The sequence below is a fragment of the Agelaius phoeniceus genome, chromosome 2 (assembly GCF_051311805.1).
Source record: "Agelaius phoeniceus isolate bAgePho1 chromosome 2, bAgePho1.hap1, whole genome shotgun sequence".
NCBI lineage: Eukaryota > Metazoa > Chordata > Aves > Passeriformes > Icteridae > Agelaius > Agelaius phoeniceus.
Window position 1 is genome coordinate 13,853,131 of NC_135266.1, and position 26,093 is coordinate 13,879,223.

The 26,093-nt window shown below is 38.8% G+C and overlaps 1 protein-coding gene across 1 annotated transcript in view; it reads right to left on the bottom strand.

Moving 5' to 3' along the window:
• The window catches only part of PDK3 (pyruvate dehydrogenase kinase 3), a 54,746-nt gene that overhangs the window by 10,610 nt on the left and 18,043 nt on the right, over positions 1-26,093 (bottom strand). The window contains exons 2-9 of the mRNA XM_054655062.2: positions 25,448-25,589; positions 18,263-18,334; positions 10,522-10,706; positions 8,342-8,431; positions 4,984-5,061; positions 2,794-2,870; positions 1,457-1,558; positions 745-855 (exon numbers count right to left, since the gene is read on the bottom strand). Coding sequence (XP_054511037.1) covers positions 745-855; positions 1,457-1,558; positions 2,794-2,870; positions 4,984-5,061; positions 8,342-8,431; positions 10,522-10,706; positions 18,263-18,334; positions 25,448-25,589 — 857 coding nt within the window. The remainder of the gene's footprint in view (positions 1-744; positions 856-1,456; positions 1,559-2,793; positions 2,871-4,983; positions 5,062-8,341; positions 8,432-10,521; positions 10,707-18,262; positions 18,335-25,447; positions 25,590-26,093) is intronic.

The following is a 26,093-nucleotide window of genomic DNA, read 5'->3' on the forward strand; positions in this document are numbered from 1 at the left end:
ATTTCTATCACAATGAGCCAATATGCAATTTAATAAAACAATTTAGAAATAGTATTTTAATATTTTTTTAAATCATGCTTGCTAAAAGAATCTACACATGCAACACTGAAATAATTTCCCTGTCTAAAAGAAACTATGGGGAAGTATTTTTTTATTTGAAATATGGCCCTGATGCATCTGAGAAAGGAGTATCACAGAAGATATTTCCAATTTAATAGGAATATACCAAATATGTTCATACCATATGCAGGATTGGGTATGTTTTTTGATGTGTTTAAGTCCATAACTTCAACAAAAATTATCTTTAAGCTTCAGTATAAGCTTATGCATTGCCAGAAGGTGCTTCTCAAGTGCTGAGCAGTGTGGCCCAGCTTTTTAATCCATTTATGATAGGAAACTTAGATTAAGAGTAATTTATACATCAAAGAGGAGCTCATTAGGTAATTCACCTGCTCAGTAATATAGCACTAATGATCCTGCCCATTAACCTGTGAAAACACTGTGCTTGTGCAGATTTTTTATGCTTGTTTCCAAGAATGTAATGTCAAGACAAAGCAAAGCAATTTTCTATTCTGTAGACTAAGTGATGATAACAGAATTCATTTTCTCCTGTTCTACCTGGAAAGATTTGCTAATGATAAAATATTTCCTCAATGAAAACCTGATCCAGCAGATTGCAGTGAAGGGCAATGTAAAATCAGAGTATTGCAAAGGGACATTTAAACACATATTGCAATTGCTTACCAAAGGCACAGCCCTTGAGGGCTCCAGACTGGGCCTGGGTGCTGTTGAGTACATGTAGTTAAACAATCTGTCTATTTTTCTTAGAGGTACACCTCCACCTTTGTCACTTATCTGAGGAATGAAAATTGAAGAGTTTCAAACATTAGATTCTGGAAAAAACCCACAAAACATCAAGAAGCATTATCTAAATTACTTTAGAAATTACCTAAAGGAGCAGTTAGGGACTTTGGGGCTGTCTGGTTTGGAGAAAAGTAGGCTGGGAGTGACCTTGCCATGGTCTACAGCTTCCTGAGGAGGGGAACTGGGGGGGTGGTGCTGATCTCATCTCCCTGGATCCACCAATGGGACATGTGGGAACAGTTCAAAGTTGCAAGCAACATCAGGGGAGGTTTAGAGTGGACATCAGGAAGCATTTCTGTATGGGAAGGGCAGTGAAAGAGCAGAACAGGTTTCCTGGAGAGATGGTCAATGGCCCAGGCCTGTCAGTGACCAAGGTGCACTTGGACACTGCCCCTAACAAATGTGCTTTGGCTACTGGTGAGCCCTGAAGTGGTCAGGCAAGATGCTCCTTGTAGGTGCTTCCCAGCTGAAAATATTCTGTTCTAATGAATATGAAGCAGGTGATACAATAATTAATTTGCTTTTTCAAATTAAAAGTCATTCTACTCTAAACCTAGCAGGTTTGGAATGTGTATTGTTTTTAGGCATTTACCTTAATAGATAGATCTTCTTTCCCCAAAGTGACTAAGGTTTTGATCGATGGATACGCTTCTTTCTTACCTTCATGCAATTCCACTGTGGCTCTCATTGAATTCTGAAGATAAAAGAAAACACAGTCTCTTTGATTCTAACTTTAACATAGAAGATTTTTCTGACAGGTTAGAACTTGAATTTATTTTGTAGCATCCACTCTGTCCTACAGTTGTGTACAAGATAGAAAAGCCTGTATTTAACACAAATTCAATGAATTGCCCAGTTAAATTTTTACATTTCAACTTATTATACATACCTTTTATTTATTTGATAATAGTCAGAAAAAAGAGAGCAAGACTTTTTTTTTTTTTGGTCCTGTGTGAAATCAAGTAAATATGTCCACAGGATGAGAACATCCTTCACCTCCATCATCACCACACCAACAGTGCCATTCACCACAGAGAGCTAGTTTTGATTTTCTCAGCCTGGGTCATGTGTAAGTTACCATCTGTCCATCTGACTTCATGTTAAGAGCTTCCAGTGCCAGTCTCAGTTCTTTACAGCTACAACTTACTGGCTTCAGCCTGTTTCATTACTTCATTTCAGCCTGTTTCATGGCTTGGACCAAAAACATACTCACATGTACTGTACAAATTCTCATCTGTTCTGCTCCAAAACTAATGTTACAAATGGCAAAATGGGAGAAGACTTCAATGAACATAGTTGACAAATTTCAGAAATCAAACCCCAAAAAACAGTACTTTGAAAAAGTTTCTCTCTGGCCAAATACAAGTTTTCCTCTCAATTTCTGGTGTTCAGCTGCACCACCTAGAGACCTCCTCTCTTCTTTCAAATGATATAGCAGCTCTCACATGTTCCATTTGCACTCTTGTTCCAATTATTCAGAAAATATAAAACCAGAACAAAGCATGTCATCTTCACTATTCAAAGATACAGGGCATGTTTTCACAAAAAAGACACTGATCCTAACCTCAAATAGGTTAGGATCACTGATCCTAGGCCTCAAATATGCAATAAAGAAGCAAGCTCATAAAAACTGCAAGTTTATGAATATTCCATCACTGCAAACCCAGACTGTCATGAGTGTTCTAAGTTAATCAAAAAAGCTACAAAAGCACAACAGGAGAAGTGGGAGACCAGGCAGTTTTTAAGTACACAGGGTCATAAGAGAGGGATTGAAGTCTGGCTTTTGAACAAGTGAAGAGTGTTTGAAACTTAAGGATAAGCTTAAGAAAGGAAAACTGAAATAATATTTAAGAGCTGTAACTGAAAGGAATCAATTTCAACAGCAATAGCGTCACAAACCCCCCCCCAGCATTAATAAGTGCAACCTACCTTGAATAATTCAAATAACATATGAAACAAATGAGAAGGTACATAGACTACTTGAATAGGCTTGTTTGGAGCTTTAGCTAAAAAAAAAAGAGAAATAAAAGCATCAAATAATTTTCCTTCAGAACAGTATTTTGTAGCACTGCTGTTTACCAGAATAACACAAACATGTAGGCACAGACAAGTATGTAAGCATGTTCCAATTTTCCCAGTGCAAAATTAGTTCCATGAAGTAAAACCATAAATTTTAGTCACTGCTATCACCTGAAAGAACACATTATAATTACGATCTTCAAATCCATCCAGTCAGCAGACTTTGTTTAGATATGAAATTTCACTAAGTAATGGTTGGTTTCCTACAACAATGTACACTAACCAAGAAAACATTCCTAATTAAGTAGGAAAATTTGACATGCTCACATAGTATTTAAGCATATTTGCTGCACAGAAAGATTCTTAAAGTAAAGAAAAACCCACTGTTTAAATATTCTGAAATAAACTACATATTTTCCCTTCATTAAAACACACAAAATACAAGTATTCACAAAAATTTTCAATTATACTTCAAACAATATCCCAGCTTCCATATTCCAAGCCATCACTGAATTGTTTGTCCACTGCTGTCCCACTGTGAGTGTTCCAGCAGAGGAGTATGGCTTGGCACAGGTCTGAATGCCAGAGTGCTCATTGATTGATTGGGCAGGAAATAATACAGCTGCATTTAATACATTCCAGGACACTTCTGGGGCTGAAGATGAAGTCATCCCTGAACATTCAAGTACCTACTGGCATTAAATTATGCAGTTACAGAGAGTCAGACTGAAGGAAAGTCTCAAACTGTCTGCTTCACACAGAAAAATCTTCCAGGAAGATTTAAATATGCACAAAGAACATGACTGGAGTCAACGTCATTCCTCTTGGCACTGAGGGCTGCTAACAATCCCAGTCATTATTTTAAGAAACATGGTAATGAAAACTCCTAGGAAAAGGAGAAGACCAAAACAATGCTCTGCAAGGCAACTTGATATTTTATTCTGTTATTTTTGTCTGTCCATACTCCCATTCCCTCACGCTTCACTGAAACCAAGGCAAACTGACTCACACTTGTTAGAGGCACAGAGATAGAAAATGAGTCATTGTTGCTCTTGCAAGGTAATTTGCAAAGCTGCTTTCCTCATGTTGATAAGCTGATTTAAAGGAAACACATAATTCTTTATTCACTTTTTTTTTCTTTAAAGCTCCAGCAACTTGCTTTCTCTACTGCTGGATCTTTTTACTTATGCCTTCAGATGAATTTTGCATTGATTGAGTCCTCTGCTGCAACACTCAGTACTTTTATCTCTAGAATCACTCAGTTTAAAAGGGGAAGGCTGGGTCCTTTGTATTTAGGAGAGATGGGTGGCAATGCATCATTGCTGACAGCATCACCTTGTGTAGAGAAATATTTCTACACTGCTCAGTAGTACTTTGAGCAACACACATTCCAAGTACCACACTCTCCCATTGAGTGTTACCTATTTCTGAGACTTTTGCAATTCTTCTGCTGAAGTTTGGAACCATCTTAGTCTTATGTTTGGCTGCTGTCCAAAATCTGGGAGAGGATCACTCAGGAATTTTTTTTTAACTAAAACAAAATAAGCTCCCTTTTGTCAATAAAACAATGAACAGAAAGCAGTCAGTATGCTGACACAGCCTGTCTCATCAGTTTGGTGTCATCCAATTATCATCTCTGCAATCAACTTGAAATAGATTTCCATGTGAGAGGTTTATGATAGGATTTAAAGCATAGACTACCTAATAAAAATCCCAATTTTGCCATCTTACACAGAAGGGCTCACTACTGTGTTGAGAGTGCCAGTGGAATTCATGGGTTTATAAGCATATTTTGGAATAAAACAAGTTTGAGTTCTGTTAGAAGATGAGACAGCAGGCATGTTTCCTTCTCCATTATGAGGAGTCTTGGTTTATTTTCTTTAAAATGATAGTGAAATTAGCAGATAAAGCTCTGCTTTCAGCACAAAGAAGTACACATCATGATGATAAACTATAGCTCAGGTGCCCACATAGACACATTAGAACAAAAGTAACTGCGTAGTTCAAATTATAATTTACAATTAAATAACAAAATTAGGAATCACAGATACCAGAAATGCATTTTCTTACACACATCAGTTAAATTAATTTCATAATTACCATTGAATTCTTCAACTTCCAGATCAGGTGCCACTGTATAGTACTGTTCACATAACATCTTAGCTGTTTCATAAGCATCTACAAAACAACAGAACAAACACTGATTTATCAAAATCAAGCAATGCCAGCAGTGTCCATCCTCCCTGTGAAGGGCCACAGACAGAACACTCACTGTGAGCACCAGTTTACAAGTATAAAGCTGGTATCCAATCTAATCCCTTTTTTCTCTCTACACTCGTAGCCCAGTTGTCAGGAAAGGGAAAACTCTATCTAAAGCTCTACAAAGAAAAGCACAGTACTGGAGAGAAACTATTTTTCTTCTTTGTTCAGGGCTTGAAAACCAGAAGGATGTAATCTTAGGCTGACCATAACATCTACTTATTTTTTTATTTCCTAATCGCAATTTAATACTTGTTCTTTCCATCCAAAATAAAAAGAATGACACTGCAGCCACAAATTCAGGTTCTCCAAATAAAATAAGTATTTACAATACTTAATTTTCAAGGTCTCTTGGGGGAAAAGCTGGAGAAGATTCTTTGTTTCTTCTCACTGAACCAAAAATGACTCCCCCTGAAAATACCTCCCCATAGACCAAATCAGGCTTTATGTATTGTTGAAACACAGGCAGAAAGTGTAAGCTACCCTTTGTCACTAGAGGTGCCCCCTAAGGTTCAATACTGGGCCCAGTATTTAACTCATCCATCAGTGACTTGGGGCAGAGGCCTCCTCAGTGATGTCACTGCAGGCCCAGAGCTGGGAGGAGTGGCCAACACCCCCGAGAGCTGGGCAGCCCTTCAGAAGGGCCCTGACAGGCTGGAGGGATGGGCACAGGAATGGTCTGGAATTCAGAAAAGGCAAATGCAGGCTCCTGCACTGGGGAAGGACCAGCCCAGGCACCAGCACAGGCTGGGGGTGCCCTGCTGGAAAGCAGCTCTGCAGAGAAGGGCCTGGGGGTCCATGGACAATGAGCTGTCCATGAGCCAGCAGGGCCCTGGGGCCGAGAGGGCCAATGGGACCCTGGGGTGCATTAGGGACAGCAGTGCCAGCAGGGCAGGGAGGTGATCCTGCCCCTCCACCCAGCCCCAGTGAGGCGTGTCTGGAGGGCTGTGTCCAGTTCTGGGCTCCTTAGGACAAGAGAGACAGAGATTTCCTGGAGCAGATCCAGTGAAGGGAAACAAGGATGAAGAGATTGGAACATCTCTCTTATGAGGAAAGTCTGAGGGAGCTGGGCCTGCTCAGCCTTGAGAAGAGACAACTGAGGGAAGCCTATCACTGTTTAAAAGTATCTGCAGGGGAGGTGCCAAAAGGATGGAGCCTTTTGGAGGCTCTTTTCTGTGATGCTGAGCAATAGGAACAGAGGCAGAAATTGATGCACAGGAAGCTCCACGTGAACATGAGGAAGAACTTCTTCCCTGTGCAGGGAAGGAGCACTGGCACAGATTGCCCAGGGAGGGTGTGGAATCTCCTTCACTGAAGATGTTCAAGAACCACCTGGGCAGAATCCTGTGCCAGGTGCTCTGGGATGACCCTGCTTGAGCAGGGAGGGAGGTTGGACCACATGATTTGCTGTGCTCCCTTCCAACCTGACCCATCCTGTAATTCTGTATTTTGAAAGATTTCTTATTGCTTTCTTAGCAAATCTGGGTCAAACACTCTGAGTGCAGGCTAACATTTCATCTTCCTCTAGAAGCCAATTCTCTAGCAGAGTCCTATGACTGTGGAAGAGACTGTGAAGTTCAAAGCATGCTTCATGGTGTGGATGGAGATTAAGCAGCAATAGCAGTGAGAGATCTATTGGTAAATCTAAAATCCTGGCTCCAGAAAAAACTTGAATTTGCTGTCAGCTCAAAAGTCTCATTGCAGGCCAGACAGCGAGACAGAGAGAGCCAGCTCAGGCAGCACAGACACAGCACTTGGTGCAGCTGCTTGAAGCAAGATGTGGCTGTTTAAATCATTTCTACGTTGTCTGAAGGGCACACAGGGCTTATAGCTGCCACATACATTACCAAAATCAACATTTTAACTGATAAACTGCTCAGAAGGCTGCCTGTGAACCAGAACATTTGGGAGCTAGCACAGCATACAGGACATAAATTAACCCTTCCACCAATTCTAGAAGGAAAAGGCCTCAATCACCTTGACAGGACTGTACAGCCCCTCTCTTTAAGCCCTTTTATTTCTCTGAAAGGCAACACTGGACACTGTTTGGTCAGTGTTGTGTATGATCTAGTTTAGCTACTTGTTTGAAAACTGGACTTAGCACCGTCTGACACTGTGCACTCCCCTGTCAAAGGCAGCAACTGTGAATCTGATGATCAAAATTGATTCAAATATTGCTATTAGAAGGCAAAGCTAAATAAACAACATGGCTGTAACCCACAAAATGCTGAGGCCAAAGTGGAATAAGGTCAATCAAAAGGAAAAAAAGCTGATGAAAAAGACCACCTCAGGAGCCAAGAAGGGGTAGAAAAAAAGCTGTAAGAGAGCTGTAAAAAGCATTACAAAGTGAGCTACCATGCAGGTCAGACTTTGAGATAAGAAAGGCTTCCCTCTCAGTTCACCAAAGGTTGAGAGAAAGTGGAGAAACACATTCTACCCCCCTTTGCAGCTGCACAAACAGCAGCAAAGGACAGAGCCTGCAATTCTCTCCTACAGCAGGACCCGCATTTGCAAACAGACACACCCAGAGTGTGAACCCTCCATGGAGATGTTCCTGAAGCAGGAAGCATTGCCTCAGGCCTCCTTGCTAACATTCTGAAAGCAGGTAAACATTCACAACACAGAGCAAACAGGACCTGCAGTGTGACTGTGCCAGGCCAGTCAGGTACAACCACCACATCCATGTCTTCTGCAGGAGACAGAACAGGCTGTGTATGATCAGGTGACAGAGCAATGTGGAGCTTCACTGGGATAGCTGCACACCTGAGGACATTTTACTAAAAGGCCTAGCTAAACAAAATTGAAATTTCACTTACTCTTAGTTTTCTGTAATACCTCATGTGATACAAAAGCAGTACATGAGAACCTGCTTCTAAGTATTTCAGGAAGGAAACACCTAAAGTTTAACAAAACATTTAGACACTTCATCTGATATTTCAAAGTACAGGTTAAAGCTATTAAAAATCAAATTGTGTTCTTAGTTCTGTTAACAAACTAAAAGTTTCTCTCTTTTCAATAATGAAAACGTTAGAAAGGCTCAATAAGCCCCAGGCTTTATTGTGAGCAGAACTTTCATTTAATAAAATAAGAAAAGAAGAAATGGATCTAAATCGCCTTCAGTTGCTTGTATGTCAATAAATTATTTCTGAATATTTTAAGTTAGGGGATTTCAGTAACAAAAATATTAACTTCATCTTACCTTTAACCACCTCTGCCACATCACAATTAGGATCAATACTTCCAATATGTTTGGGATGAGCAGGATTAATATCTCCACCAAACAGAAGTGCTAAAATAAAAAAGAAATGGTAGTAAATTATTTATTACCCTTGAGGCAGGCCAGAAAGTTGGAATCTGATGGTATCTGAGATTTACTGGATACTGCATCATTTTGTAAAAAGATACTCCAGCAAGTTGCCAGAATCCTCCTTTAAGGAGACTACTTGTCTAACTGCTCATCTTCCCTCCCTTTTCTTTATTTTCAGTTTTTATAGTCAAGACTAGTTAAAACAGAATTCATGATGTGGGAGGGTTAAGGTGAAAACCTACATTTCAAAGCAGATCACAAAAATTAGATAAAATTAAAATATAAAACATTCATACTGTTATGTCAGAACAGAAGCACTCACAACAATGAAAACATTACAGTAAAAAGGACTGTGGAGCTGTAAGGCATCATTAGAAGCCTTTAACACTCACCTAAGCTGCAATTTCACAGCAGGCACAGAGGTCTCACTCACTCCACTCCCTGGATCTCAGCAGTATGATCCCCACTCCCTCTCTGTACAAGGGTCTGCTACTCACCAGACCCTGCACCAAGAGTTTAAAGACAACTCCCAAAGTAGAAAGGTTTTGTACTTTATTTCAGGAGTGATTTTCTGCCATTTTAGCAAGTTAGTGAGCTCTGACATGAAGCAGGTGCAGCATGAGGTGAGCAAAAGTCTAAATCTGAAAGCTTTTCCTACCCTGGGCACAGCAAGCTCACACCCTGGGCACTGTGTCCTGCAGAACAGTTCTGGAGGAAACAAACAGTCTGCCAGGAATGTAGGAACAGAAATGCAAACCATGCAAAAACCTGGATTTGCATTCTGCTTTCCAATTATCTTTTTCTTCAGTGCTTCAAGATTAATATTTGTCATTACAGACAGACCACACACTGCTAACACACAGACATTATACAAGGTTAACTAAACTTTAAGCATCTACAAGCAGTTCTAAGCTCTAAACAATTAAAGAGGGGGATCCATAGGAAAAGCTAGTTCATTTGAATGACTCAAGTTTAATATTTTAGGATTACTGCAAATTACAGTAGCACTCAGCCCAAGAATTATACTAGGACAATGTTTGTACTCTATTGCTAGAACTCTTCTTTGAAAGCCTTTTAACTTGGTTTTATGTCTGTCACTTCTCTGCCCAGGTGCAAGTAAAGAAAAAGCCGTACATTTCTCTCATTTTCTGTGCTTTGCCGCATTCAAGTTATCTGTACACACACAGCAAGGCATTTGGTTAGTCACATGAAAGGTTACTGGAAAGACACACAACTTGTAGTAAAACACCTCATACTCCAGCATTTGCATTATCTGCAGCATACAACAACTTCTAAGAGCTCAGAAAAGCAAAACACTGAGCAGAGAATGAAGTTCTAGAGCTAAAAGGCACAAGACACACTAAAGCAGATCAGAAGACTGTCCTTAACTTTACACAGATCACTTTCTGCATGGTTACACATACTGGTTAATAGGAGCTGTGCAAGTAACTCCCTTCACTCTGTAATATGAATATAAAAAAGCGAGTTTATTAGTAACAACAAATGAAACAGAACCTAATGACAAAGGATGACTAATTCCAGCATTTATTCATAAACAGGAAATAGGAAGTAAGGGAAGACAAGAGATGTAATTTAAAACTTCAGTTAGAAATACTCAACCTTCTTTAGAAGGCAAGAAAGCCTAGATAACTTGCTGGAAAAAACAGGATGTATAGTACCTAACCTATTTAAAATGTATGGCATCTTTGCATTTCATTATGAAATAAATGAGCTCTACAAACTATGTTGAAAACTTTGTGAGCAGAAGATACAGCTACTCTACTACTACCTAAAAATACTTTATGTATCACTTCACAAGCCATCTCAGCCAGTAAGACTAAAAAGCAACAGCCACACTAACAAAGACTGACAATTCTAAAAGAAAGCAAACTGGTGTTTTGGATTCATTTCTGATCATTGCAAAGTACCAAATCAACAGCTGCCAGTATCTCTTTTGCCACAATTAGCACAGAACAGTCATGAGTAAGGAAAAAAAAATATAAAACAAAGCTTCATCTTCAGGTTTACAAGCAATAACTGAGTTTCCAAGGAAGAGAAAAGCAATTACTTACTGTGTTGGTTAATAAGCATACGGAAAGAGATGCGGTTGGTGTAGAATCTATCTAGGAAATACTGGATGTTACTGCTAACAAATGGATCAAAGCCATATTTTTCCTTGTATTCAATCACCCCTTGTGCCATGGTTGGAACCACGTCATTGTGTCTGTTCCTAACTTTAATTAAAACATCTAAAAAGCTGGAGGAAACAAAATTAGAAACAGATTGTTAGAAATAAAATTAAACTCAACAACAGCATAATCATATTATCTGTTTACTATGCCTCCCAGTCAGTAACAAATATCAGAGGGAAAATACAAAAATATAGTATCTAAACAAGCCTATTTAAAGACAAGTATTTGATCAACCTCTCACTCACAAGACCTGTGAAGCATTTAGAGCTCCAAATAAGTTATTTCTCCCACAAATATTCATTGAAATTAAATTAATCTCTCTTCAACACTGATGGATAGCAGAAGGTTCTCTTTCAGCACAATCATATGTACTACCATAACTGTCATCCCCTGTAACTCCTAACAGTAGCTGAGAGACTGGAAAGGAAACTCAGGGAAAAAAACTGACCCCCCTTTATTATTTCCTTAGAAAAAATTGTGTTTTCTTCCCAACACCTCAACCCGTGCAGTGAATTTTGAATGCATTTCCTTCACCTTCCATCTCGTGGGCTAAGTTAGACTCTCAGGACAGGTAATTGTGTGTGCGACTCGTGTTCAGTTTCCTCTGCCACCACTGGATGGCAGAGCGAATACAACGGAGCTCTCGTCCGGAGCTCGGCAGCTTTTAGACAAAACTCCCATTGCTTTTAACGAGCATTTCCTTTCAAACAGCTCAGAGGATTTCTGTCTCTCCTGCCAAGGCGGCTCAACACCTATGATCTTCAATGTGCTCATCCTTTTTTCCCCCCCATGCAAACCCATACATACTTGAAATATCAATTAATAATAGCTTTCTAAAGAGGAAACATGGAAAATCAGTACTACTTAATCCTGCTACATTCTCCAATGTTAAATTAATGTTAATAACACAATGTTTATATAATGCTGTTATAGAAAGTACAAATGGTGAAATGCAGCTTTCCAAAGAAAGCAGAGCTGGAACACTTGTTCAACTATGCCTGCATCTGCAACTCTACAGATCCTTTTACAAAAAACATCAATAGAACATTCTTGGTAGATTTATAACAAATACTGAAAATAAATGTATTTTATTTTTATCAAAAGCAGAATATACATTAGCTAATGAAAGAATCACAGAAATCATTGAAAGGTCATCTAGTCCAATCCCCCTGCAAATGAACAAGGGAAAGAACCAAGACCACAAAAAGTAAAAAAAACCCAGCCATTGGTCACCACATATAAATAAGATGTTTTCTTCCTTTTCAGTGCCACTTAGTCAAGACAGCAATTTTTTATACCATTTTTAACAAGTGATACACTTTTAAAATAATTGCTCCCACTCTACACTGCCATCTGCAAAGGAATGTAGGATCCCTTTTTACTACTTTTTTCCTGATCCTAAGTCTAGCTAGCAGTTTTTGCCTGTGTGTTAACAAACAGTTCAGCAGTCTTTCAACACTACTCTGTTGCATAAAAAAGGGGAAGTTTTAACTACCTAATTCCCCATTCTAAATACTATCACAGTACAGAATGACTGTTCTCTTACTTACCAGTCTTGCTGACTGGGCAGCTTAGAACATTTAATGCTTAAAAGGTTTATGGACCTGATGTGTTTATGGAGCCTTGGCTCTGTGGGATCTGTTACCTCAGAGAGGCGATGTCAGAGTGCCCGGCTGTACTTGTGCTGCTTCTCTGTTTCTGAGCACAAGGCCCTGGCAAAGAGCAGAGCTGGAAGCAATGTTTACAGTCACATCTGAAACACAACTGACAACACTCTCTCCTAGCTGTTGTTTGCTCTGCTATTTGTTTTTAAATACCTCCACTATCCAAAATATATACCTGATGCCAAGAGGGCAAATTGTTCACTGATATCCCACTACAAAAGTGCTTCAATGCACAGACCATGCCAAAGGGCAAAGGACTTAGGTTTATCTGCTGCAGACCAGCAAAATCATAGCTGAAGCTTAGTCAGCATAAAACTAAATATATAATAAAGGAATGCCTGATTATTGCACTGATATGACCAAACTCCTGTTCCATCTTCCAAGATAACTGAGTTCACTCATGTGTTTCCATTAAGCAGATGTTTTTAAAGGAGCAAACACAAGAGGAATACAGGCACATTTCAAAGTAGCAGAGCAGAAATCAGAATACAACTCCTTAACCTTAACACTCATTCCTTACAGTCCCTCTACCTGTTACACCCCCAAAAGCCACCAAGCTTTTACTGTGCTCAAACTGTGGGAGACCATATCAAGGAATTTTTAAACTGTGTATGGGATTAACTAGGAATACTCCAGAACAGCTCTGAAAATTTTTTACCAGTTACATTTTTTTATCCACAATTCTGTGTATTTTCAAAACCATGAAGAATAAATAATGCAGTTGGTTTGACAAATGAGAGATATTAATAAGAAGCTACTTTAGTTCAGTGAGCTTCAATGGTTTCTGCATTAACAGAAGAATACTTAAGGCATTACTGCAGGTGTTAAATAAATGAAGGCTAAAAAATTCTGCAAATACAAGAAATAACTTGTGTTGTGACAATCATTAATTAACTTCCTAATAACCTATATATATAACTCTGTCTTGATCCATCATTACAGTACAAGAAAACAAGCATAAGAAAGTCAATATAAAGACAAAGGGATTTTTTTAGTGTCTCTTATGGATATTATTACCTGAAACATGAAAAGCACAAAAGTGGTGAGAAGAGTAAAAACCCTTTTAAATGCAACGGTCTGAAGTTTTTCTCAATGGCTGCTGTTTTTTGAATCAGTGCTAACTGGCAGCTGAATATCACAAGAAAGAGAGGTGAAAGTTCACACTCTGAAAGATTTCTCTACTAGAAAGTATATCTACTTCCAAAGTTCAAAACTAATTAAAGTAGCATTTCACTTTACGTAAAAGTAACAAAACAGCACCTTCTTAATCAGATGTACTCCAACATTTACTTAGCTCAAACTGCTTACAGAGCCACTATTTTAACTGCAACTCTGCAGAAAGGAAGGCTCTTGTTTACCAAGTTCCTTGTGCACCTTATCTCAGACATGCTGGCAGCTGACAGCCTCAGTGGCTGCCAGCTCCAGGACACTCCCCCACACCCTCCCTTGAGAGGGCCACAAAGAGAAACTCGGGGGTGTAGAGGCTGCACTAAATGTCCTTTGAGAGCACATGTGAACAGCAGTTTTTACAAACCCTTCAATTTTGAAACACAGCTTAAACCCATGTGTTTACTGGATAGTGACATCTTGGGAAATTTCCAACACTTCTGCCCGTTGCACCCTTCACCAAGCATGGACACCTTATCTTGGGGCTCCCTGTTATCACACTGTTTGGCAGAACTGCAGAAAAACTTCCACCTCACCCCTCTACAGCTAAAGAAGATATCTGTGTTATCAAAAAGGTAAAAGTAACCTACCATTTTACAAATGCCCATGCTACTGACAGTGACAGGAATGTGGCAATGCTGCACTGGGGCTTCATGAGGTCTGCTAACCAACAGAAGGCAACAGAGAAACTGAAACACTTCTGAAATGCTTCATTAGAACAATGCCAGTGGGAAAAAAATCTCTTCAAAGGATTTTGTCCAACATTCACAAAAAAGATAAAACTCACGAACATCCATCTTCCCAATTCATTCACTAGGAGCAGAGAGAAGTTGGGCCACTCTGACAATCAGCTTTAGTTTAGTCTCTGCACCAACTCCTATAACCACTCACCCTCTCCACTTGCAGGGGCACTGCTGCCTCTGTGGGCCACATGATAACATTTTAGGGAGCACAGAGTGGACTACTCTTCCACTACATCCATTTCCCAGTTCACTTCACTGTGTGGCCTCACACACAGCTGTGCCAGTACATGGATGACATCTACAGTACCATAACATTAATACAGAAAATGGTTTCCCCAGAAAGAGAGCCCAAACTCTGAGAACACTACAGCAGGCTCTCCAGACAAGCAGCAATAAAACCACAAATAGTCAGGGGACAGTCTTCTGTTCAACTGATAAAAGCATTGCACCATTTCAGAAAACAGTAATTGAAGAACTACTACCAACACTGACAGAGTACATCTGTGGATATCCAACCTCCTTGAATGATCAGTTTAGCTCCCCTTCTCTCCTCTGCTACTGTTACCCTGATTAGCCACAACAGAAGCGTTCACCTCAGCTGACAGAAAGTCCAACAAGGCACTCTTTAATTTCTAAAAATCAACTGCCCTGTTATTCTTCATGTTTTTTGAGTGTCTGAGGTGGACAGGCATGGACCATGTTCAGCTCCAAACAGAAGCTGCTGGGATGGTACTGGAACAAAGGCACTTCTACCCAGGCAAGATTCACATCCTGTGACACTAGTTAGGGAGAAGGGATGGGGGCCATCATGAAATGCCTAAATCACCTGACATCCTTGGACAAGGATGGGCATTCAGTGACCAAAGGATGCAAGGCTGGGTCTTGTGCACTATGAGCCATATACCCTGTAACATTAACAAGTAATTGTGCTGTTCTAGAGCATGTTCCACACAGGAACAGGACAGCAGAAAGGAGCCAAGAGGTGAAGCTGCTCCAACCCCTCACAGGTTGCTCTTGGTAAGGTACTCAGATACCCCACAGCTACTGCCTGCAAAAAGGGCTTTGGTCCAAAGGACCAGACATACCTTATAATCTTCCAGGTTTTTCTTTAAGCAACTCAATCTGGTTAAAGAAAAGAACTATTTCTATTTATGCATCCCTAAAGACACTTAAACAAAGTGTCTTCTAGGACTTAAACAAAGTCCTAGATAAAGACTAAAATTCCACACGCAATGATACATGTAGTCAGAAGAGAACAGAAAACTTTTATGCAAACTTAAATTAACTCAGAAATGTGGAGGTTTTCTCCAGTGAAAAGCAGCATTCCTGATACTTCCTGACTATACTGATGGGCTTCTGACCACAAGACATGAAATTAGGATATGGCTAGGTAGCAGCAACATGGAATACTGACACAGGAGCTGAGAAATTTGTTAGATTTATCTGTATAATCCTAAGATAAATATGGACATAGTTAAGACTATTTTTGAAAGACATGGTTTGTAAAGAATATTTTAAAAGGTCTAATTACAGCTCAATATGCAATTAAATGGCATAGGCTTCAGTAAGTTAGGAATAGATGACATCCCAGAGCAGGAAAGTAAATCTGACTTTCTAATCTTAGACAGTCTATCCAATACTGCAAAAAAGAACAAATCTGCTTTTTAATCAGATAATACAGTTTTAATGTCTTTTCAAAGGTCAGATGTGGTACAGAAGACAGGTCTTACTGTCAAAGACCCCAGTTGAACTTCACCTCAACAGGTAGCAATAAATTCCATGCATACTTATTTTATCTACTTAATTACACAGAATACAATAAGTGCAAGATTTCAAAGCTTTTAACAAACAGTTATCCTGAATGATATTGATATTTGCTTCATTATGAAATATTTGTTCTCATACTCATTTAGAGCATCGCAAACAATATTTGCAGTTGCCATGAAACAGTATCAGGAATGCCATACCCATATGGTAGAATCAGATAATTGATGTGTTAATTATGAGACTCTAAACTAGATCTCCAAGAGAACTACTCATCAGCCTTTATTTATTATACTGTGATCTACCTTGAACCTCTGAAGTTCATAAAAAGCTGAAATTCAGCTACCTAAATACTGAAAGATGGTTTCAGAAGTTACAAAACCACAACCTCAACCCACACATCCTGGACATGACAGGCTTAAAAGGACCTGTGTTTCCTTTGCCAAGCTCACTCAGGTGCTTAGGACAGCTCATGACATCTCAAAAGGCAACCCCATAACCCTAACTTATGGGGTTAAGTTTGGTAACTTAACCCCATAAAGGAAAGCCTGCTGATAAACTAGTCACAAACACAAATTCCTGTGTCATCAGCAAACATGCCGATGATGTAAATACAGAATCACAAAATGTGACAGCTAGAGGTGGTTGAAAAATTGATTTGATTTATCCTCTACAGAATAAGCACGCCTAGAATGTCACTAAATCTATCTAATCTACTTATAAAAGCTTTTAAAATGGATGCTCTACAGCCTCAGTCTGTTCTCATTAATATTACAATCTTTACTTTTTGCCCTGCACACATTCTCAACTTTAATAAAAAAAACAAACATTTTTTAATGCTCCAGTTCTTCAGTTAGAGCAACCCATTATTCCTTATTACAGTGACCTTATTTTTGGCACATGCAGACTTCCAGTGTCTCCAGTATCTTTTTTTGCCAGTCTAGACAAATGCCTTCAGCATTATTCAGAGGTGGAAATATCCAAGGCTCTAAATCTTGTTCCCTTCACATCAGTACTGCCCGTGAGTGTTTTAATTTCTTAAAAGGCAGTACCCAGAACTGCAGGCAGCATTCCAGCATAGAACTCACTCTGAGTAAATGGTTACTTCCCCCTTGTTCAATAGCACTCCAATTCAGTCAGTCTTTAATCCATATGGCTCCTTCTACAGCTCTGCCACGCAGGCAACTTTGTACTCCTGCACCTGAGTTTCTCCTCCGTGTATTGGTTGAAACACAAAAGCTAAAGTGTCAAGATCTCAGGTAACATGCTCACAACCAAAAGTGCACAACATTTGAAATGCAGCACCTCCCAAAGCCCTTATTTAACCTAATGTAACAAGACAATGTATGTATATGAAGTTTGCTGAAGGCAAAACACCATTTTTGCACAACACAGGCTGCATGGTGCACAAACAGAGCAAGGCATTTGATGAAGCTCTCTTTAAAGCACTTCTTGATCATGCAGGATTTCAGAACTTAAAAAGGAATCCAAAAGACAAACTACCCTAAGAAAGTTAATTAATGGAACAAAATCCTGCAAGAAGTAATATCCTGAAACAAAGCTGACTGCTATAGGTACAGGGTAACAACAGACCCCAGTAATGGACAGCTGTCTGTATGAGTGTGTGTGTGTTTGTGTTTTAGTTATTTTGTTTTCAAGTCTCTGATGCATATGTTGCACCTGCTGTTCTCACATGTGGGGTTCTTCTCTGTTTTATGCACACACATTTCAAGGGAACATTCTTATAGCAATTTCAATGTGATTTTGTTGATAAAGAAAATTGGCTAAGTTTTCCTTTCTTTTCAAGTAATGTTACTCAGTGAGGTAGGTGAACACCACTAATTGAAGTCCATTAAAAAAAGCTTTTAGATAAAAACAATGACTGACACATCAGAATGCTTTCAAACTGAAAAAAACCCCAAACTACGAATGTATTAACATACTTTATTTACAATAGAGCACCAAGCCCAATGTATACTAAAACAACACTTTAGTCTTAAGTATCTGATATGCAAGTATAGTCTCCCATCCATGTTGTTTTCTCAATACAGTCTTGAAGGAAGCATTTCATGCCATTTCTTAAACTACCAGTCTGCATAAATACAAAATAGACTGTTCAAAAGCACTTAAGATACCTACATTCTACTCCAAATTACAATTTTAGCTTTTGCCATATACCTTCTAACTTACAATTAAGGTAACTGTTTTCCTAGAGTATAAAACCACTTGGTATTTGAGACAGATTAACTTATTTTTCCTAACAGTTCATTTTTAGATACTCACTCATCCAGAACATGAGGATCCTCAGGACTTTTATTTTCATATTCTAAAAGCTCAAGGAAACTCTGCATGTACCTGAAATAAGCAAAAATTATAAAAAGAGAATTAAAATACTTAAACATAAAATACTTTTTAATTTCTTTAGTTTTAAGACTACAGGGTCATGTAAAAGTAACAGATGCACAGTACACCGTTCTCTTCAAAGACTAAAAGTAGGTGGGATGCTGCAACAAAGGGAAAGAAAGCAACTACAATATATTATATTAATTGAAAAAGTATTACTTATGACCTTACAGTCTGCAATTCAGGAAAATTTCTATATAAATGAAACTGGAGTCAACAGGAGCAAAATCTCTCTATGGGTACATCTGTAATTTCAGGTAGTTTGTCCCTGTATTTTGATTTTTCCGCTCATCTACTCTGTACTAACTAACTAACTACCTCTGATGTTAGTTTTTTCCCATATTCCTCAAGAGCAATCCAAGCTTTCTTTCAAAAGAAAGCTCAGGGGAACTCTCCATAAAAGGCACAATAACAGGACTGCACCAAGCTGGTCCTACCAGAGTTCTCCAGGAGAGCACAGCCATTCACACACTCCAAAGCTCCTCCGTGTGACACAGCCCTCGGTTTCAAATAAACCCCTCTTACACAACACAGCTCTCTCCTGCTCAGACTTTTGGTTCACAGGAGATTAACTGAGGCTCAGAGCCCCACAGGTACCACAGAGGACCCAAACCAGAAGCCCTCAACATGAACATGGCCAGTCTGCTCTGCAGGACCAGTACAAATGTGCCACTCATGCACAGCGCCGTGCCTCAAGACCAGCCATCACCCCTGGAGCAGACACATTCATCACACATGGAGCTTTAAGGACCACAGAACCAGGACCTATTTCCTGAGGTAAATAATCACACAAGCAATCAATCACACACATAAAAGGCAGGGTTTCAACATTACTCTCCCTTCACTCCTGGTTAAGTGTCACAGACATATTTTATGAAAAATCTTTTCCTTAGGATTTTTTCTCCTGAGAAGCTGAGAGGCCTCAGGAACAAAATGTAAACAATGATTATCTGCTGCTGAGGAATGCAACAGGTGGATCTGTGATTGGTCTCATGTGGTTGTTTCTAATTAATGGCCAATCACAGTCCAGCTGTCCGGACTGTCACGGTCAGTCACAAGCCTTTGTTATTCATTCCTTTTCTATTCTTAGCTAGCCTTCTGATGAAATCCTTTCTTCTATTCTCTTAGTGTAGTTTTAATATAATATATATCATAACATAATAAATCAAGCCTTCTGAAACATGGAGTCAACATTCTCGTCTCTTCCCTCATCCTAAGACCCCTGCCAACACCACCACATTTAAGCACTACTGCTCAAACTACAGCATCAACACTAATCAGGTGTTAATCACATGTGTGTGTCAACAGCTCCAACTTCCAGCAGCGGTGAAATAGACAGAAGAAAAACCAAACAAACCTTTTTCTTTTTTGCACATGAAAACAACTAATTGAAAGGTGTAAACAGCTAAAGCTAACACAAGAGAGAAGAGACAACCACAGAGCCTACACAAGGAAAAAGCAAAGCACACAACCAAGCCTCTCCCTTTTCAGTAGCAGCTACCCAGTAGATTAGGTCAGCTCAACAAAATGACCTATGCACAAGCTCTTTTGGTAGCAGTTCTATGTTAAGAGCAGCTTATTAAGGCTATGAAACTTCATCCTGCATCTTCAAGCAACAGTGAAGCTTGGGCCAGCACTGTTGTCTATGTGACTCCCTCCAGAACCAAATGGCACCTGGTCCACCTCCTTTTCAAGCTTCAGCCACAGGTCACTGTGACATTCCTCAGGAACACTGACATTTTCACCATGTTCAGTACAGGAACAGCAGCTCCTGTCCCTCAGTGCATCTGTGCCCTCCTGTAAACATCAGGAACCATTACAGAAATCCCCCAAATATTTGTTACTTACAAGAAGGGCATGTAGCTCATACCTCTAGTAGTGCTTATTTTAAAAGATGTTATTTTATGCTGCTAAGAAATGTCACCAGTTCACAACCCTCACACTCTGAACTTGGCTGATTCACATGCAACAATTAAATCATGATCATGCTCACTCATAGAGGTACATGTTCTTCAACCCCCACCTGTCATCATATAATACTACCAAAGTCCTGGTTCTGAAACTTCACCACACTTGAGAAACAACACAAAGGTTGTTTTTAATACAGACCTCCTACCATGAATGTCAAACTACAGCAATCCTGTGCACACACAAAGATAAAACAGGAATGAAGGCTGCTGGTACTGAAGGCAGCTGATACCTGATTTTTGTACTGTGTGGATTTGACTGGTTGCCTGCCATTACTGGAGAAATTAGGGAAATAGGCAATGCTTTTCCTTTAGATTTCTCTCCTTCTGATTCTAAAGTAAAGGAAATGCTACTCTAGAAGTCAAGTTCATTAGCAAAAGCATGCTATCCAGAAATTAGCTCGAGAAAAGGTGAACTTCAAACCAAAGTCACTCAAATTTCTTCCAAGCCCACGATTAAACCAAGCTTGAAAAAAGTCACTTACTGTCAAATGACCCTAACCCACTGCTCAGTGCCTACACTGTCCATCACCCAGTCTGGGGTGTTGTAATACCCTGTCTCTTAAGTCTCTGAACAGAAACTCAGCGGTGCAAATGCTGAACACCTTTTTCTTTTATGCAGGTGTGATTTCCAGTTTGTACACCAAATTCAGCCCCCCACCCCACTCCCTCTCTCCCAAACAGCTCAAAATTAGAAATTAAGAAAAAATATGTTTAAAAGGAAGCTCATAACTCTGGTCTTAATGACCACCACCACCATTACACTCTGAGGACTGGTGAGCAGCCAGCAATACAGTCCATTCCTGTAAAAGTGTGTGTGAAAATGTCATTCCCTTTTCATATAATCCATCTACTTGCATTTTGTTTTAATTTGAATTGTAGGTGCAGAGAGGGATAAATGAAGATGTTAACTACAGGATTTGTAAAGCAAAAAAAAGCAAGACCTTGTGATGTTTAAGCATAGTTCACATACAATTATCAGCCAGAAAGAACAAAAAAGTACCAGAATAATGCATGAATTACTGTATCATTAATAAATCAATACAACTATACAGAATACAAATCTAAAAGAAAAATTCCAGCATATGTGAGAAAAAGAGAATGTCAGTTGTATTTTGCTATATTTGGTGAGTCATCAAAAGCAGAAATCAAAATCCATGCCCTTCAAACATATTGTCTTTCTGGTGTTTAATTTTTTATCACAATACACTCCAATTCATTGGGCAAGCTCTTTGGTTTCAAGCACCTTTTTGCCTTGTTCTTCTGTTAATTACTGCTACATAGATTGAATTCTTCTTAGTCTGCCAAATGCAATAATTTTAGAATGGCATATTTCATACATGAAAGCACTGCAAAAGCCCATAATGGCAGCTCTGGGTTTTCTTTTCATAAAAAAATTATGCAAGATACTTCTGCTTTTTTCCTGATGTGTATTTCACTAAGATTTTTCTTTACAATAATTTTAATACCAAAGCACTAAAATGATAAAACAAATCTCCATGGTAACACAGTCTTGCTAGCATAGTCTCAATGTAGAAAATAGGAAAAAAACCAATTATTAATCCCCAAACTGTACATATTTCTCTAATGCATCTTTCCCAAGAGAGAAATGGAAATTTATAGCATTTTCTAAGGAAAAGCCCTCGAAAAAAATAGAGAAATTTGTCTAGAGCTAAAAAAAAGTGAATTTTACATATAACTGAGTAATATACTGTGCAAACCTCATGCTTACTTTTGATATTTTATAAGCTCTAACCTTATCCATTGTAAGGTTTTATTGTAACTATTTTCCCTCATCACATTAGTGACCATATCCTTTATTAAGCAATTCTGCTATATATTCAGTATCCTACCTGCAGTTTAGCTATAGTGCCCTCTCAAAGCTGGCCAAAAACAAGCCCACTTCTTTGGGCTGAGCAAGCTGCCCATTGATTTTAGAAGCTGAAAACAAGGTGCTGATTGTTGATCTGTGTGCTGTTTGGAATCATTGCAGTCCACAGCCAGAACATATTAACTCTGTTTCAGTCTAGAGTCACTTTATTCCTTCCCTACTCCTTGCAAAAGATACACACAAATTAAGCTATGACCTCAAACTGGAACAGAGCTGATGTTTTACCTTTACTGAAATGCAAAACTATTATTTTTGGTTTGTTCAGAGTTCACTCTCTGGCTAATTCCAGCTTTATTATTCAGGAAAGTGTAGCTGAGCAGTACAAAGGAAGGAGAGTGGTCTTGCTCAGTGCTACACACATCAGGCTGAGGAGCCCAGAAAGGAAGGAGAAAAAACCAACAGAGCACCTTTCCAAGAGCAATCAAGCAATCAGTTGTAAAATCAGATAGGCAGCAAAGCACAGGAAGCAAAGTGCCTCCAGCATGGCCATGGAGATGGATGGGAGAAGGAGAGAACAGGCCTTGCCTGCAGCAGGGAGCAGCAAAACCAGGCTGCCTCCCAAGGGAACCTCAAGGGTGAGAAAACTGAGCAACCCAGAATGTTTGATGGCTGGAAGCAGAGGGGACTGATGGGAAAGGATCCATGCTGCACTGTAGGCAGGCCTGATTTCTTATTCCTCTATTTACAGAGACACTTGAAATTAGACGTCTAATAAAACCCATCTTAAAGATTAGGACCGTTTTGTAGTAATTTTTGGCATGCTGGCATTAATGAATAGATTGAGAACTTGAATGTTAAAGCTCCAGCTAATTTGGAGTCTCACCAAAAGCACACAAAAACATAGGTTTTTTCTAGAGTAAAATAATAGCAAAAATGAAACAAACATGCTTGTGACTAGATAAATTACTGAATATTAGCAAATAAATATATTAAAGTGAGTAGGGAATTAAATGTCTTTCTAACTTGTGGCAAATGTACAATAGATTTTTGCTTGCCTATTAATGAACTGACAAGCTTTCTGAACCTATGGCATAGCAAAAACAAAGGATCGTGAAATCTGACCCTCAAAAAAAGATTTTCTTGAAGTAGCTTTGAACTGCATTAAGAAGAGTTTTTTTTTTTTTCATTTTACAAGCTCACAAAACAGCTGAAAAACTAAATTTATATTTATTTATTCTACTACATAAAACCCAGGAATCTCACTCTGATAGTATCTCTAAACTTTAGGTTAAGAAAGTATAAATGTGTTTCAAAACCTGTTATCAACAGAGCTACATAACACTCAAGGTCATTCACACTGAAGTTAATAAAACCTTTGGTTTGGTCTTTTTAAAAGATAAATTTAAAAGTAAATTTTTCCCAAGGGTTATCATCAGGACTTACAAACTACAGGTAAATGTTTAATTAAGCAATTTAAAACCTCTGAACAGAAAAATAAGGACTAAGCTCTTTAAAATCCACACCTATAATCAGGGGGGAACAATGCTACAATTACTTTTATTATTTTGACATAAGATGATAATAGTATTATCATATAATCTCAATGAAGATACTCCTTTCCACAAAAACTCTTAGTTAACTACAGATCACAATCAGAAGAAAATTACAGAAAACATTTTGATTTCAAACTTCCATCTCTGGGCTTGATGTCCATTGCAACTTCTTCAGCACATTACATCTGGTGTTTTAGCCTGTCCAACAGACAACTACTGGTCTACAGCTGTGATGGTGCAAATCACATTGTCATATAACACATGCTGCTGCTTTTTCTCATTTGGAGTTTTGGGTTTTTTTTCCTTTTTTTAATCAGTAATTATCTATTGTGGCCATATAAATCATCATGAGTCCTCAAATCTCTTCAGCAAAAATTCTGAAGGGGCCTCCCATCTGAACACCCACTCAGTTCCTTTGGCAGAGGGATCCAAATGGTGCTTGGCTCTGTAGAGGCAGGGCAGAAGCACAGCACAGACATTTGGACTAGAAATATTATGCTGCAGTCACTACAGAAAAATGATTTCCTTTTCTTCATTCACCTATGTGTCCACATTTCATTAAAGACAGGCTCAGAAGCTCAACCAGATTAGAAAAGCCTAGAAGGCCTGCATATTATCTACTCTTTTCTACCAGCATAACAACTTCCTGTGACATCAGACAGACCGACAAGCCTTCAAACCTTGCAAGCTGCCACCTAACCACAAAGTGATTGTGTGGCTCCACAGCATTTACACTCACCTGAAGCACTTTATCACTGTACTTGAAGTGGTCATCAAGACATCCACTGTTACCTTGCAAAGACAAACACAATTCCATACTTCCTAATTTATATTTTCTAAGTCTGAAGCTTGATAAATAGGAGACCCAAGCCAGCAGTCAACATACAGTCAGCACAGAAGCTCTTGACTCAAGGGCTATGACTGAATTTAACACAAGCCTACAACATTAGCTGCTTTTACTGTTAAATAAGCTGCTACTCACAAAGAGACTTCTGTTGTATACTGCAAAAATATTTTTACAAAAAGTATTTGGAAAATATTAACAGGCAAATGAACAATAAATACCCCATGAACAACGATATTTTTGTGCTTATACATCCAAGGCAGCAGTCTCTAAATCTCACCAAACATGCAATTAGGCTAGAAATTAATTACTGTGGAAAAGAAGGCAGGACTTGGAATCACTTTAGATCCACGCTAGTTATTACAATGGAGAAGGTTGTTTACTAGATGACACCAGATTTTGACCCATTCCACACCAGATTTTTGACCCATTCCATAACTTCCACTGAATACCAGGTTGTTTTTAAAGATTTAGCAGTGAGAAAAACAGATGAGGTTTTAACTTTCTCTCAGTGTTTTTGACAAAGGAAGAATAAGGAGAAAAAGCAGCTGTTTCAAGAAGCCATGAATGCAACACAGTAAGGAATGTTTAAAAAGCTTGTTCTTGGAAGTTATGGACTCATTTTAATTACCTGGGAGACAACAGTATGTTTTTACTAACTTACAAATCCTTAGCTAGGATCCAGATTAGGGTATATACTCAACATTAGAAGACAATGAAACTTCATTTGACAAGACACACTATAAACAATTCAAGGCAGAAAACTGACCAATTCAGAAGAACTCAATGATTCTCTGTTGCAAGCAGAACAATACAAACAGTGTTAGCTTTACAATAACTTTCCAATCCACATTTTTTTTTTAAACTTACCAGCTCTGTACCAGCCCAACTGAAGGCCTGTTCAGTAAATTGTCAGGCAGCAAATTGACTTCCCTCATGGTGTTCGCCAGTCGCACAGGAAGCTCCTTCCGCAGGAACATGTACGAGGTCTTCTCACAGGCATTGTCACGACCTGGCAGAAGGAAGGAAAAACATTGCAGCAGATCCAATTTTAGACTTCTTAATGTTAGAAGCTTTAAAAAAAACACTTGTGAAAATAAAAAGTTTTAAAGCCATTTCAGTACTCACCTTTACTTTCTTCTCACTCATGAGACCTATTCTAAACTTTTACCTTCCTAAAGCTTAAACCTTTTTGTTTGACATTCTTCCACATTTCACATCATCTCATTTTCACTCCCATAAACAAAAATCCAAAAATCTCTCATCATATAAATAAAATTCATCGAATATCAAATACTTGATATTACCTGGAAATAAGACCCCAAAATACTAGCTTTTATCAATACAAGTTCAGTATAAAAGTGAGCTTTTAAAAAGTAAATGCTGCACACCTAAGAGAGGGCGAGCAGTGCAAACAAAAGGACAAAACAATGACAACAGTTTGCTGATGTTTCATGTCACAAGTTCTTCAACCTTTAGTACTTTAATATTTGAGCAGCACCTGGTGAGATCAGCA